At 36.4% G+C, this 14390-nt stretch overlaps 1 protein-coding gene across 1 annotated transcript in view; it reads left to right on the forward strand.

Moving 5' to 3' along the window:
• The first annotated feature begins 443 nt into the window (after positions 1 to 443).
• LOC149795898 (nuclear transcription factor Y subunit alpha-like) overlaps positions 444 to 14390 on the forward strand; it is a 46259-nt gene continuing 32312 nt past the window's right edge. The window contains exons 1-2 of the mRNA XM_089965816.1: positions 444 to 652; positions 9241 to 9446. Coding sequence (XP_089821942.1) covers positions 9270 to 9446 — 177 coding nt within the window. The 5' untranslated portion in view covers positions 444 to 652; positions 9241 to 9269. The remainder of the gene's footprint in view (positions 653 to 9240; positions 9447 to 14390) is intronic.

Consider the following 14390-nt stretch of genomic DNA (forward strand, 5'->3'; position numbering starts at 1 on the left):
GAAGACTGCAGATTAACGAAAACAAAATCCTTATGTTGCTCTCAAAGCCAGTACTGGAACCTAAAATACATATCTTGTGAATCGATGCACAATTATTATTAAGTACACGCAATTTCTGAAACCGGTCCCTATGTCGTCATATCCGATTTCATTTATAGGCATTATGGGATTTCGGACTAAATTACACTACAACGCTTGATAACGGAAATCGTCAAACAAGCAATGTCAAATTTTACTTTTTTTTATTTTTAAGAAGTCATTTACTAGTATAAATAGAGTTAAGGCATAAATTATATTGACCGTAGCATGTGCTAAAAATAAGCAAAGTAAAGGGGTCAAGTGTTTGGAACTATTTTGTTACTCGTAGCATGCATACTTGCCCTTGGATTTATTTAGCGTAGGGATAAATTCAAAATGTAATAGTGAATCGCCAGAAATCAGATGCGTTCAATGTGGAGGTGGTTCAAACAGTGGGAACCAGTCTTCACAAACCCTCAGTGACGTTTCTAGCAATCGCTGTGGAAGGTAGCGCCATTTCTTGCGTGTTTCAGTCTTGACTGATCGCAGATATTTGCCAGACAAAAGCCCAAATCACGGTTTCACATAAATTTTGCACATTTGTTTTGAATAGAAGGAAGCCTGGGATAGAGAGGTTAGTAGCCTTGACGAAAATCTGCATAAAGTTTAAAGCAGAGAGTGTCATAGGGTTTGTCTTGAACTGCCACTGAATGGATTTTTTTCTGCATGCATATTAGTAAAAGAGTGTAAGACACCGACCCTGATATATATGTTTTGTGGGGTCGAGGTCATACAGCCTAATTAACGGTGCCGTGTAGCCTGTTTCTACGTTGACTGACATAGTAAAGAGAAGTAAAATTTTCAGGAATACCTTGCACACTTGGCAATCCATATCAATGCCACAGATGCTCGACGCAAACTTGATGTTAAGAAAAAAAAACAAAAACAATAATCTAAAGGGAAAAAATCATACAGAGTGACAAAAATACCTTAGATTACCCCTAGCTACTATGTCGTAGTCTCAACTTGATTTGTTTTGGTTGAGGCTACGAAATGATCCCATATCATGTAATGGAGCACCAAAAAAATCATCGCTCAAGTCAGTTGTTGTTGTTGTAGGGTTTAACGCCATTTTTCAGCACAAGATAGGCCATATATGGCGGCCAGTATAACTGGTGGAGGAAGAACCCTGGAAAACCCAGGAAAGAACCACCGACCCACGAGAAGCTACTGGTAGGCTTTCCCACGTACCCACGCTAGCCGAGCCTTGGACTCGAACATACGCAGACAGAGGTGAGATGGCAGTGATCCGGAACGGTGAGCGCTTTAGACCACTCGGCCACTCGGGGCCCCCGCTCAAGTCAGAAAAACAGATAGTGTAGAAATCTACTACACAAGTATAATCTTGTTGTGAAAGAAGTTTGGCTTATTTTGAATATATTAAGCCAGTACACAATATAATAAATTGGCATGGTTACACTAACCTCACCTTAACTGCCTAGTCCTACAATGTAAGACATAGCACATGTTGGTTTTGTTTTAGTGCTATGTCTTACTATCCAAATAATGGCCTTGTATAGCATGTTCAGATGTAGTTTACATTGGAACGAGTAGTTAAAGTTTCAGGAATATCTCACATTTGGCAGCATATATCAACACTCTTCCACTAATTTATGTGTAATTAATATACTTACTGTGCTGTCTTTATCCTGGCGGAATGAAAATGTGACATTAGCAGATGGACACATTTTCTTGTTCCGTTGACATACATTTGAATTTGCTGCAATGCATCTGGAGTCGAGGTATGCCGAAGTATGTTTATGTAGGTTCATGTGTCAAATATATTTCTTGAACAAAACAACTTTGCTTTGCAGTTCCAATAGGCATAATATATTTTTATTCATTTCATTAAAGAATAATATTTCAACTTATCCTGTAGGCATGTAACATAGGGTCACAAACATGGGACATGTAGCTCTTTTCACTGGTTGTCACATGAGCTTGGACTTTTTGCAGCAGTCAGAATTGGCAAAAAGATCGCACATTTCAGAGCCTGTAACTTCTCTTTGGTACAATGCAGAAAAGTCAATTTCAAATGGTCACAAGCAAATTGACCTGTTTTCAAGTTCCATTGACCTGCATTTCAGTTTCCTGGGATGTGAATGAAGTTGTAGTCCTACATGTAAGACCTTGACACTGATATTTGTTTTCGGCATCTGGGTCTTACTGCGTAAATAACAGAGCTGTATAGCATGTTTTGATGTCAACTAACATTGTAACAAAAGTAAAATTTTCAGGAATATCTCACACAACTGGTTCTGATGTCTTTTCTCTAATAAATTCAAATTCTCACAAAAGAATGCCAAAATTGGGTTAGGTTAAAATATTATTCTTTAACAAAATGAATAGAAATATATTATGACTATTGGAACTATCAGCAACGTTTTGTTTTGTTCAAGAAACATATCCCGAACATGAACCTACTTGAACATGCTTTGGCATACCTCAACTACCATCGCATTTCAACAAATTCAAATCTTACATGAACAGAACATGAAAATGCATTCATTTGCTAGTGTCAGATTTTGATTCCACCAGGATAAAAACAGCACAGTATTTTAATTAATATCAATTTGTGGAAGAATGTCGATACAGGCTGCCAAGTGTGTGAGATATTCCTGAAACTTTGACTACTCATTCCGATGGCAACCAATATCAGAACATGCTATACAAGGCCTTTATTTGGGTAGTAAGATGTAGCACTAAAACAAAAATAACTTGATATGTATTACATTGTAGGACTATGGAAGCTGGTTATGCTGAAATCAGATTAAGTTGAAGTATGTTTCATAATGAAACGAATTAAAATATATTGATATTGAAGAAAATGTTTAGATAACTTCGTTTTGTTCAAGACTCTTATGATCCTTTTAACTGATTTCGGTATTTTCAGCTTCCATTACTTTCCAGCCAACTGAAATAGAGGCCAACGGAACTTGAAAACATGTCCTTGTGGTTGTGTGAGAATTTGAATTTGTTAGGAAAAAGACGTAATAATAATAATAAAGACTTTATTTAGAGAAGGTAACTCAGTAAGTTACAGAACTAATCTACCTTGATGCCTTTTACTTGTTTTGTACAATATATACAGTATATACCACTCCTTTATAACTCGCGAACCCGCTTATAACACGGGGTCAGCAGTGTCTCCCATTTTTTAAACCTGCAAATACCCAAAAATTGATTCCTATTTGTTGAACTTGAAGAAAATCGTGGTCAAACGACATTCCTTGTACACCACAGTTAATGATATATAAGGAAATTTCAATCAACGAAAATGTCACTCATGCCGATTGGAGGCAGTACTTTTATAAATAAATGCAAATTAAATATCTTTATCAATTTTAGTTTGTGTTCTGGTTCTATATTTTAGTTCCTTTTAAGTGTAATCGTCATAAATGCAATGTGTCCTCTTGTAATTAAATGCAAAATGCGTCAATCTACCATAACAGCTGAGAACCTAATTAAGTGCCAACCGTGTTTTGATAACTGACTTCCGGAAGTATTTGTTGTACCGTTGCACTGAATTAAAAGTTGGCCTCCTTTGTATTATCCCGTTAATTATGTCTTTTTAACCAAATAAAGGAGGTGGAATAAAAGAAAAGTTAAAATGTACGAAAATCCTACAAACTTAAAATCCAGCTGCCCCGGTCATATGTCGGGTGAACTCACATTGTTTGATCAATCGACCACTTATAAATGTTATTGTGTATGTAACATAAACTACCTTAAATTAACTGACTCTTTCATAACTGTGATCATAGATAACAAGGCAGTCAGGCAGCCAAGCGAAACAAATACTTATAATAAAGAGCTTGATTTGACAGACTCATCAAGAAAACAAAAAGCAATGACGTAATACACAGATTTTTCGCGTACACATGATGGTTGTTAAAACCAGTTGGAATGATGTTTCATATGTTGGACATTTTGAAAATAAATGTTATTAAACAGAATAACAAACAACTTCATTAGACAAAGCGTGTTAACTTATTATAAATTATTATCGATGTGATTGTAAAATGAGGATTCAGTCAATAAATAGCCCAGTTGCCTAACACTGCCCTCCCCTCATGTTTTTCTTGATGTCAAAGCAATTTTTATTCAATTTTTGGAGGACCCTCAGTAACTGGTGCCTCGCTTATAGTACGGTCTATGTAGGTCCCGTTGTGCGTGAGTTATTGAGGGAGAGGTGTATCTTGGTGTTTGTTTTTGGTAATCATCATTGTTTTTTTTGTTATAGGTGTTGTCTAATGTTGTAAAGGGCTTAGAAAGTCCTCATTATTATTATTATTATTATTATTATTATCGTGGGTATGTGAGAAAGCTTGCCAGTAGGTTCGCTTGGGTTGGTGGTTCTTTCCGGGGTTTTCCAGAGTTCTTCCTTCACCATTAATACTGGCCACCATGTATAGCCTATCGAGTGCTGAAAACAAATGTCGTTAAACGCCACAACAATAACAACATTATTATTATCAGATGTATTCTACTACATTATAAACATAAAATGGCAAAACAACGCGTATCACATATATAACATTATGTTCAATATAACACTAGCTGCATTTATTTTGTGCAGCATTGTCCACATGGAGCGGCAAGTGTGTGAGGTATTCTTGAAAATGTGACTAAAGCTGTACCGATTAATAGGCCATAATCATTGGGCCAATTATTGGAACAATCGGCAGAAATAATCGGTGCCGATGTAAACAAATTTCCAAAATATAAATTTAATCATGACATTCATCTTGACATGGCTTGAATTTTAAATCAGAATTAAATAGTGGAAATTAAGGAATAAACATTTGATTTGTGGGTCATTGAGAGACAATATATTCTTAAAAGTAAATACTTTTTAACACGCTTGCTGTAAACTACTGCTGATTGTCTGCTCACAACAAATTATCAATACTATTCATGCACTCATCCCAATGAGACCTTGTGTGGCTGTTGAACCTCCAGCATACACATTACAGGGATGGTCCTGGCTTTTAAAAAGTTGTCGCCAGAAAAATCGCCAATCTCAATATTTTGTTGCCAAATTTAAAAAAAAATGTCGCCAGTATAAGTAGTGAATATTTTTCCAAGACTATTAATGTAATAGGCAACGAAAATTGAAAATAAATCACCAGATGGTATATTTTGTCGCCAATAAGGAAAGAAAATCGCAATTTGCATCATTGGTGAAGCCCAGGATGATGATTAGCAGATAGCTGGGCAGATTAGATAGCTAGTGAAATTTCCAACTACTACAAAACTATGACTCATTATGGTTAATCTGTTTTTTTTAGCCAGTCTTGCAATGCTGCTAATTAGCGAATAGCGGTTGCATGCTGAAGCATCTGAATGCTGACATACAAATATTATGCAGTGTTGATACTGGCATGCTAGCACTAGCAACATTACGCCTGGATACCCCAGCTTCTGATCTGCTTCAGTGCACGACTCGCAGTATGGTGCATGCTTCCATTCAGCCACATGGATAACTTAGTATATTAGTAACTTACTTGATTTTAAACATTGTTTCAAGAGCGCAAATCGATTGGATTATTAATATTGACTAGCAATTGTACACTAGTAAATATACTACCAAACCTATGCATAATGTCGAACGCAAAACACTCAGTCTGGAATTACTTGAAAGTAAATGCAGTCGACGAGTCCTAAGCAAATTGCACACTTTGCAAAGAATGCATTTCCAGAGGTGGTAAGAATTCTAAAAACTATACATCAAATCTTGTCCAGCACTTGTGCTGCATGCACATCATCGAACATGGCATGTTTCTTGCAGATAGAAAAGGTTGCATTGCAGTTAACCACAGCAGCTGCAGCAACTCCTCGTACTCTTGACTGTTGACACCATGCTGGACCAGAAGCAGCCATTTGCATTTGACACCGAGAGAGCTATTAGTTGGCACAAAGCTAGTGCAGAGTTCGTGGCAGTAGACATGCAACCATTTTCTGTTGTTGAAGACATTGGATTTTGACTTCTTATGGCCAAGGCAGAACTGTGCTATAAAATTCCAAGTCAGAAGTACTTTTCCACATCTTTGATACCTGACATGCATAAGGCGATACAAAGCATGGTGCATGATTTAGTTTCTGCCCAATCTGACCTTAGTTTGACCTGATGCATGGTCAGACCCATTCAGCTGCATAGCCTTGTTGAGTCTTACGGCACACTGGCTGACAGAAGACTTTCAGCGGAAACAGGTGACTTTAGCAGCAAGACCTCTCTATGAATCACACACAGGAGAATATCTGGCTAGCAAACTTGTCAAATTATGTGAGGAATATTGTCATCCACGTTCTTCAGTGTGACGGAGGTGCAAACATGGTTAAAGCAATGCATCTGGCTGAAATTGACAGCATCAGCTGTTTTGCACACACTGCAGCTCTTTGTGATGGCATTGTCACATCGAGCTGTCAAAGATGTTTTGGCAATCTCACAATCCATAGCAAGTTCTGGCACTCCATCCTGACACAATAGCAGCTTGAAGAGCAGCAGGAAAAATTTATATTGCCCATAAGAAACTCGTCTAGGATGTCTAGACATGCTGGAATTCTACATACAATATGTTGGTTTCGTTATATGAACAACAAGTCTTGGGGTCTTACGCTACTCTATATGACCTGCCTAGTGTAACAGCCCAACAGTGGGTCTTGATTAATAATATTGTGGACACATTAGGCCCATTCATGGACATTACCATGGAAGTAAGTGATAGCCAAACATCTGTATCCATCCTTCTTCCTATGCTGAAAATGCCCCGAATGTTGCTGGCTCGAGAGCATGAAGCAAATCAAGGTTTTCAGACAATGCGCTGTGATATGTTTACGTCACTGAACACACACTTTGCTGATGTTGCCAGCAACAAGAAGCTTGTTTTGACCACCATCTTGGATCCACGATTAAAACATTGCCTATTAAGTGAATAATTACTTGTGACCAGGGGGCCCCGAGTGGCCGAGTGGTCTAAAGCGCTGTCCGTCACGGATCACTGCCATCTCACCTCTGTCTGCGTGGGTTCGAGTCCAAGGCTCGGCAAATGTGGATATGTGAGAAAGCTTGCCGGTAGCTTCTCGTGGGTCGGTGGTTCTTTCTGGGGTTTTCCCGGTTCTTCCTCCACCATTAATACTGGCTGCCATGTATAGCCTATCTTGTGCTGAAAAATGGCGTCAAACCCTATAACAACAACAACAACAACAACCACTTGTGACCAGATCCTGCATCAGTTAGCGTACGTTAAAAGACTAGCTTTATACGTTTTATCAGTGTTAGTTTTAAAGTTTCTGTTTTTGTATAGAAGTTCAAATTCACTTGCTGCATAAACAACTTTTTTATAACTCACATGGCAAAATACACTAATAGTTTTATGCTTCTGAACCAGTCATTGTTATAAAACAAATAAAAATGAAATAATCAGTCTCATAATCGGTATCGGCAATTTTAATAATCGGCTATATGTGGTATCGCCGTAATCAGCAGAAAGTGACATCAGTACAGCTTTAAATGTGACCTCTTGATTTCCCTGTCAGTTGACCAGAGAACATACTATAAAATACCAGTTGTGTTGAAAGTAACGTCTTGCTTCCTAGCAGCATAAATAACAGTGATAGTTGTCTTATATTCCAGGACTTAAAAAAAAACAAGTTAACTTAATGATTTGTATGTGTTTCTTTTCATATTTGAAATACAGATGTTTTAACATTGTTCCAGAATAAATAGTGAAAAAAATAATTACCTTTTGGGCACATGAATTGGAATAATGGTTTGCCATTTTTGTTAAATTCACTTTTCTGGGCCTGTGTCTTTTCAATATTCTTTTGAGCACTTGATAATTTTTTTTCTTTGCAGCATATGAAGATAATAATAATGAGGACTTTGTATATTTAGAAGCTCTAAGCGCTTTACAACATTAGACGACACCTATAAGATAAAAAACATATAATTATATTACAAAAACAAACACCATGAAATTAGAAAACATTAAAAAAAAACATGATGAGAATATTTAAGGTACGGAAACATTATTAGGTCTTTAAGTTTGTTCTTGCAGTCAAAATAAGTGAGTTTTGAGAGCCCTCTTGAATGGGATCACTGTGTCTAAGTTCAGTGGGCAATTCATTCCACATTGCTGGGCCCTGGTATGCAAAAGAACGCTGTCCATATGACTTTGTTTTCATAGTGGGAATAATGAGTATACGATTGTCAGAAGAGGAGCATAAGTTTCTTGCTGGTGTGTACACGTGGGTGAGGTCGGATAGGTTTGTTGGACTAGAGTCCGACAATGAAACGTAGCACAGAGAACAAGTTTTGTGTTTGATTCTGGATCGAATAGATAGCCAGTGTAGGGTACAGAGCAGCGGGGAGGTGTGCTCTGATCGCTGCATTAACACATTAACCCATGGTAATGCATTTACGTGGCAGGAGATAGTAGCCTAATGCTGAGCTCTGTAGCGTCATGGTTATGTATGATACACTAAAGTGGTGGTATTATAGAAAGGTAGACAGATGTAGCTCTACAACAATACCAAATAGTCTGGAATTTCTAGTTGCACTACAAAATACAGAGGGAAAAACCTCATTTTTTGGACTATTTTTTTTCAACCCAAAATTTGCCCATGGTCGGAATCCGATATTATGTCCGGATTTTAGACTTAAGGCAGACTGGTATGAACTGCAAACACACAGATGAACTTTTGCAAAAAAGTAGGATAAGAAGGGCATTTGGAATAAAGAGTGGTCTCGATACAAAAATAATGGGTCTGTTGAGCAAAAAAAAAAAGAACTCGCAACTTTTACCCTTCTGCTCATGCGCAAGCCAAATAGCCAATGAAAACAGATGTTTCTAACACAGCTAGGCATTATGTTACCTGGAAGTTGAAGTATTTGGATGTTTTCAGAAATAGCTTTCAAAATGTGTTTCCTACTCGAATTTCAGATGAAAACAATAAAAATCTCCAGGGGTTAATGTGTTAAATGAACATATTATTATATCAGTTATTATTTATCAACTTTTGGGCTTGTCCATTTTGCAAAATTTAAGTTGTAAAATTGGAGGAAAAAGTTAAAGAAAATTTATTTATTGGCAAGCAGGACAAACATTCAGCTTTAGAGCAACCAAACCATTGTATTTTCCTCATTTTTTTTCTACCCAGGTTACGGTGCTATCATTGGCAGAAAAGATATGGCAGATGGGGAGTCATACACAGTATATGATACAGAGACACAGCAGCCGGTGACAGTTACCGTTAATAATGGGACAGATGAGTCTGGTCAGCAAGTACAGGAGATACAGTACATCACCCAGGATGGTGTACAGTTAGTTCAAGCAAGTCAGCTTGCTAATGCAGATGTTGTTCAGGTATAAATATTATATCACATTTTGTTCTTATATATACATATATACTTATAAGTTGATTCTGAATGCAAGTAGTATAAACCTGGATCTGTTGTTGTATAATGCACTTTCAGATCAGTATCTATGGGTGTTGTACTAATAACTACTAACAAACTGCATAGTCCCATATCATCCATCACTTTATGCAGTAGCAGATCTGGGTCTTTGCAGTTGAAATCGGCTTATAAGTTAGTATGTGTCGTAATCCCTTGCTGTGATTACTGTTCTGTGACATACTTGAATGGTTACTTAATATGTTAGTGTATGACAGAAAAAGGGACCATCTTAGTTTGATTTGGCATTCATGTTGCATAAATTATAATCACACAAGGTGAAATTAAAACCCCAAAAGAGATAATTAGTTGTGTTGCAGGAGTACATTAAGATCAGTGTATCCCCTAGGGGTGTAAAATTGAAGGTTAAAATAAAACCCGTAGTGTCAGAACTGGGGATCAAGTGAAAAGTGGGGGTCAAGAATGCAATGACAAATTCTCAGCTTACCACTGATTTTTTCCAACTGAACATAGGAAATATTACATTCTCATCCTCTGTTTCTCTTTTTCTGAAAGTTACAAATTATGAAACGTGCACAATAATCAAACAAATGCATTGTCAAGTCATAGAGTTTATTTTCCTTCAGAATTGCATATTTAACAATCTCCTTCATCTTTTTTGTAGTATAATTATAAAGCAACACATTACATATAATTTATCAGCCAATACAAAAAACACATAAACCTGTTCTAAGCTAATGGCAGCTTGTTTACTATGTCATGAAATTTGTACTCAAATCTGTTTTGTTTTACTTCTTCCTAGAATGCAGGTATCCAAAAGCCATGGAGTTGAATGGTTTTTTTAGTTAGTTGCACTTAAATTTCTCTAACTGCATTTAAGTTACAAATCAACAAATACGTATACATCATTATGCAAAGTACAATGACGCCCCCTCCTTTGTAATCCAAATAACTTATTTTTCTCTGCAAGCTTACTGATTTCTTTGTTGTGAAAGAATGCCTTGGATGATGATATGTTCTATAGATACCTCATGGTGAACAAGGGCAGAGATTTTAAATTTTTTTAGACCATATCATGAAAGGATTTTTTTCACTTTGCAGTTTTCACAATAGTGCAAACTTAAAGTCACATGGGTCATCCCAAAGGATGTGCTGTATTCCAGACAAGAGAAATACTTTCTTCATTTTTCTTTAAAGTTACTCCGCTGTGTTCTGCTTCTTTCACGTTATTGGCTGGTTATTCTGAGTGCATGTCATTTTCATCTGGATATCTTTGTCTAGTCAGAAAAGCATCTAGTTTCATTTGTCCGGATATGTTGCTGAGCTAGGTTAAAATTGTGTGAGAGCTCATGAGGTATGGGGAAGCTACTCCATCAAAACAATGCCTATGCTTGAAATAGACACAATTGCCATCCCTCGTTACCTGTAACTAGTATTAATCTACACCAAGATTAAAAAATGTATATTGAAAGTTTAGATGTATTAAATTTATAAGTGTACAGTTCTGCTTTATTATAATGTGATCCTGGATATAGTGTACAGTTCTACTTTATTATAATGTGATCCTGGATATAGTGTACAGTTCTACTTTATTATAATGTGATCCAGGATATAGTATACAGTTCTACTTTATTATGTGATCCTGGATATAGCATACAGTTCTACTTTATTATAATGTGATCCTGGATATAGTGTACAGTTCTGCTTTATTATAATGTGATCCTGGATATAGTGTACAGTTCTCCTTTATTATAATGTGATCCTTGATATAGTGTACAGGGCTCAAATTTAACACAAATTTTTTGTAGCCAGAAGGACTAGTATATTGAGAAATTTACTAGTCCTGCCAAATCTTTACTAGTCCTGTTCACAAAACGATGTCACACAGCTTTCATGTACGTTTACCAATTCAGTTTTAAAGTTCGAACAATCGGCAACAGAACTGGATGTTTTCTGTGTGTTTGTTTTTGCGAACTACGTACACCAGTTACACCACATAACGTTCCTTTCCTCGTCATAATTCAGCCATTCCCTGTCTTTTGATCATTTCTTCTGAAGTTTTCCATTACACTTTTCCCTATCATAAGAATTATTCCTCATCATTCTCATTCAACTTTTGCTTTTTTTCTGGTGGCTGAACACCTTCTATCAAATGCCACATTTTGCCTGTCTTATAAGGAGGGAATTGTGCCTTGTTTTGAAATACGAAATGTTATAGTATAGCTGACGCGAATTATTTAAAGCAAGAAGAGGAATGGCACAGTGTCCTTTATATAAGAAAGTCAGAGCAAGAAACACGTTTCAAAATACATGTCTTTGTCCCCTCCCACAATTAAATGGCCTCTCCCTAACAAAGACTTAACTTCAGCGGATGTTCTGCATGATCAAAGCAGTAGCTATTGTAAACACTGTTATAAAATATTAGCACCAGAAGATAGTGTTAGTTTCACCCTGGAAAAGGTGTGTTACCATCAAACGAAGCCATCTGACACTTGGCGCGTTGTATTTAACAGCTCCAATTACAGTATCATAAGTCATAAGTTTGGTAATTGTTCCTAATTAATCGAACCTCAATGCATTGTTGAAATTAATAATAAGGCGGAAAATTTTCAAATCTTAGATGCCCATGCTCAGAGATTTTAATTCCCAACAAATATATGGCATTCTACTTGAATATGTCCACGTGTATTCAATTATTTGTTTATTCTTGTAAGGGAAAATATAAAAACTATTCTTATCATTATAGAAAAAGTAGCTGTATGGAAAGGATGTGTTAATAACGTAATCATAATAAAATAATCTAATTCTTATAATTATTTCGATGGAAATGTAAAATATGTAGTTTCCTGTTTGTGACTGTTGGAGCATTTGGGTAGCGAGCAAAAAAGTATAACCTTAAAGGAAAAAAAACGGTCAAACAAATTTTTTTGAATAGTTTTTGCCGTGTTCTTTTATGTTTTTTTTCATGCAGTGGATTCACATAATGTGATCAGGATTTATTTAATATCCAATGCTTTGGATGAGGGATGGTATTGTCTGTAATTTGAGCATAATGATATTCAGGTTCCCTGCTTCGTATGCTGCCAGTTGCACTCCACTATTCGTATGGTGGAGTGCAGCGCAGGGAGCATTTGAAGCAGGGAACCAGACTTGCATAGGCAATGTTATGACAGAGTAGCTTCACCTAATCTCGCGAGCTCTCCAGAAAATTACCCTTAAATTACGGACTTAGCATACAAGAAAAAAGTACGGAAAATAGATCATTGCCGAAAAATCTGGACAATTGATTCATCTGTGTTTTATTTGGATCTGGGTTTCATACTAGAATTAATGAAATTAATTAGGGAACCAGACTAACTTTACAGCAGCAACCCAGACTGTACCTATTTGTTCAAGCAAAGTGTCTGATATGTTTTTTTACACATTACTGAAAACTGATCTATCTTGCTGAAAAAAGATCAGCTACCTTACTGAGATGGACTCGTCGGGGCTGGCATGTCTGGCTCTCATGTGAGCTCAGCAGATGTCATCCAGATGTTTAACCTCAGTGCTTGTTGAACTTGAATGTGATCTCCAGATTCAACCAGCTTGTACTAAGAATCATTGGCCAAGAAAGTGAAAGAAGCAAAACACAAAAGAGTATCTGTTAATGAAAAATGGAGAAAATAATTCCCTTGGCTGGAATATGGCACATCCATTGGGATTACCAGTGTGACTTATGATCGCATGATTGCAAAGACTGCAAAAGTCAATAATCCTTTCATGACAGAGTTTAAGAATTTTAACAAATCTGCCCGTTGTTCATCATAAGATCTCTGGGGAACACATATCACCCAAGACATTCTTTCACAACAAAGAAATCAGTAAGCTTGCAGAGACAAATGCGTTATTTGGATTACAAAGTCGGGGGGGGGGGGTCATTGCAGATTTTGTTGGTTTTTTAACTTTAATGCAATAAAAGAAAGATCAAAAAGTAAAATGTAACGTATTAAAAAGATGAATCATTTACCTCTTTGATTCTTGGATAAATGTGTTCTTAGACAAAGTACAATGAAACCAATGATAGTACACATTTTATGACAGGCAGTAAATTAACTGACATTTGGTTAAAAGATTTATATGGTTTTTTGCATTGGCTTGTATGTAATCTGATGGTCTATAATATTGCTACAAAAAGACCATAAGGAGACTTAAAAGTACGACTTTAAAAGGAAAATGAATTAATAAAATTAGTCTTTAAATGGACAATGCATTTGTTTGTTAATTGTGTCCGTTGGTTTATTTGTATTTTTAGAGAGAGAGAGAATATGTTGTACAAGGTGCAATATCCTATTTCAAGCTGAAAAAGTACTGGTCATATGAAAATTTGTCAGTACATTATTTGTCAGTACATTTTTGACCCCCACCATTTTTTATTAGACAACCCCCATTTTGACACCAAGGTTTTTTTAACCCTCAATTTTACCCCCCCCCCCCCGGGGATACACTATGACAGCAATGTGAATTGTAGAATGTGACAGTCAAGCAGAGAAATCAAAGATCTGGAGAAGAGGACCATTATATAAAGTGAAACCCATCAGAACTAGAAGCATTGGGATTTTTTTTCTATCTTGAGAAGTTTTCAGTTCACGGGAGTTTTTTGTGATGTGAAAAGTACAAGCCCGACTCCAGTTTCCACATACCCAAAAGTAGAAACAAAACCATATTACATTGACTTGTGTGTTTATTTGCATCACAAACAATTTCATGCAATATTTATTTTCCAGGTTCCAAGATCAGCCAATGTATATTTTCTCTAACAGTGTTCTTCTTACTCATTAGATCAGTGGTGTTTATGTTTATTAACACTGGAATCGCATCTTGATTTATAAAATCCAATTCCTGTCACAATGTC

The sequence above is a fragment of the Sinohyriopsis cumingii genome, chromosome 7, assembly GCF_028554795.1.
Source record: "Sinohyriopsis cumingii isolate HCF-2022 chromosome 7, ASM2855479v2, whole genome shotgun sequence".
In the NCBI taxonomy this organism is placed as follows: domain Eukaryota; kingdom Metazoa; phylum Mollusca; class Bivalvia; order Unionida; family Unionidae; genus Sinohyriopsis; species Sinohyriopsis cumingii.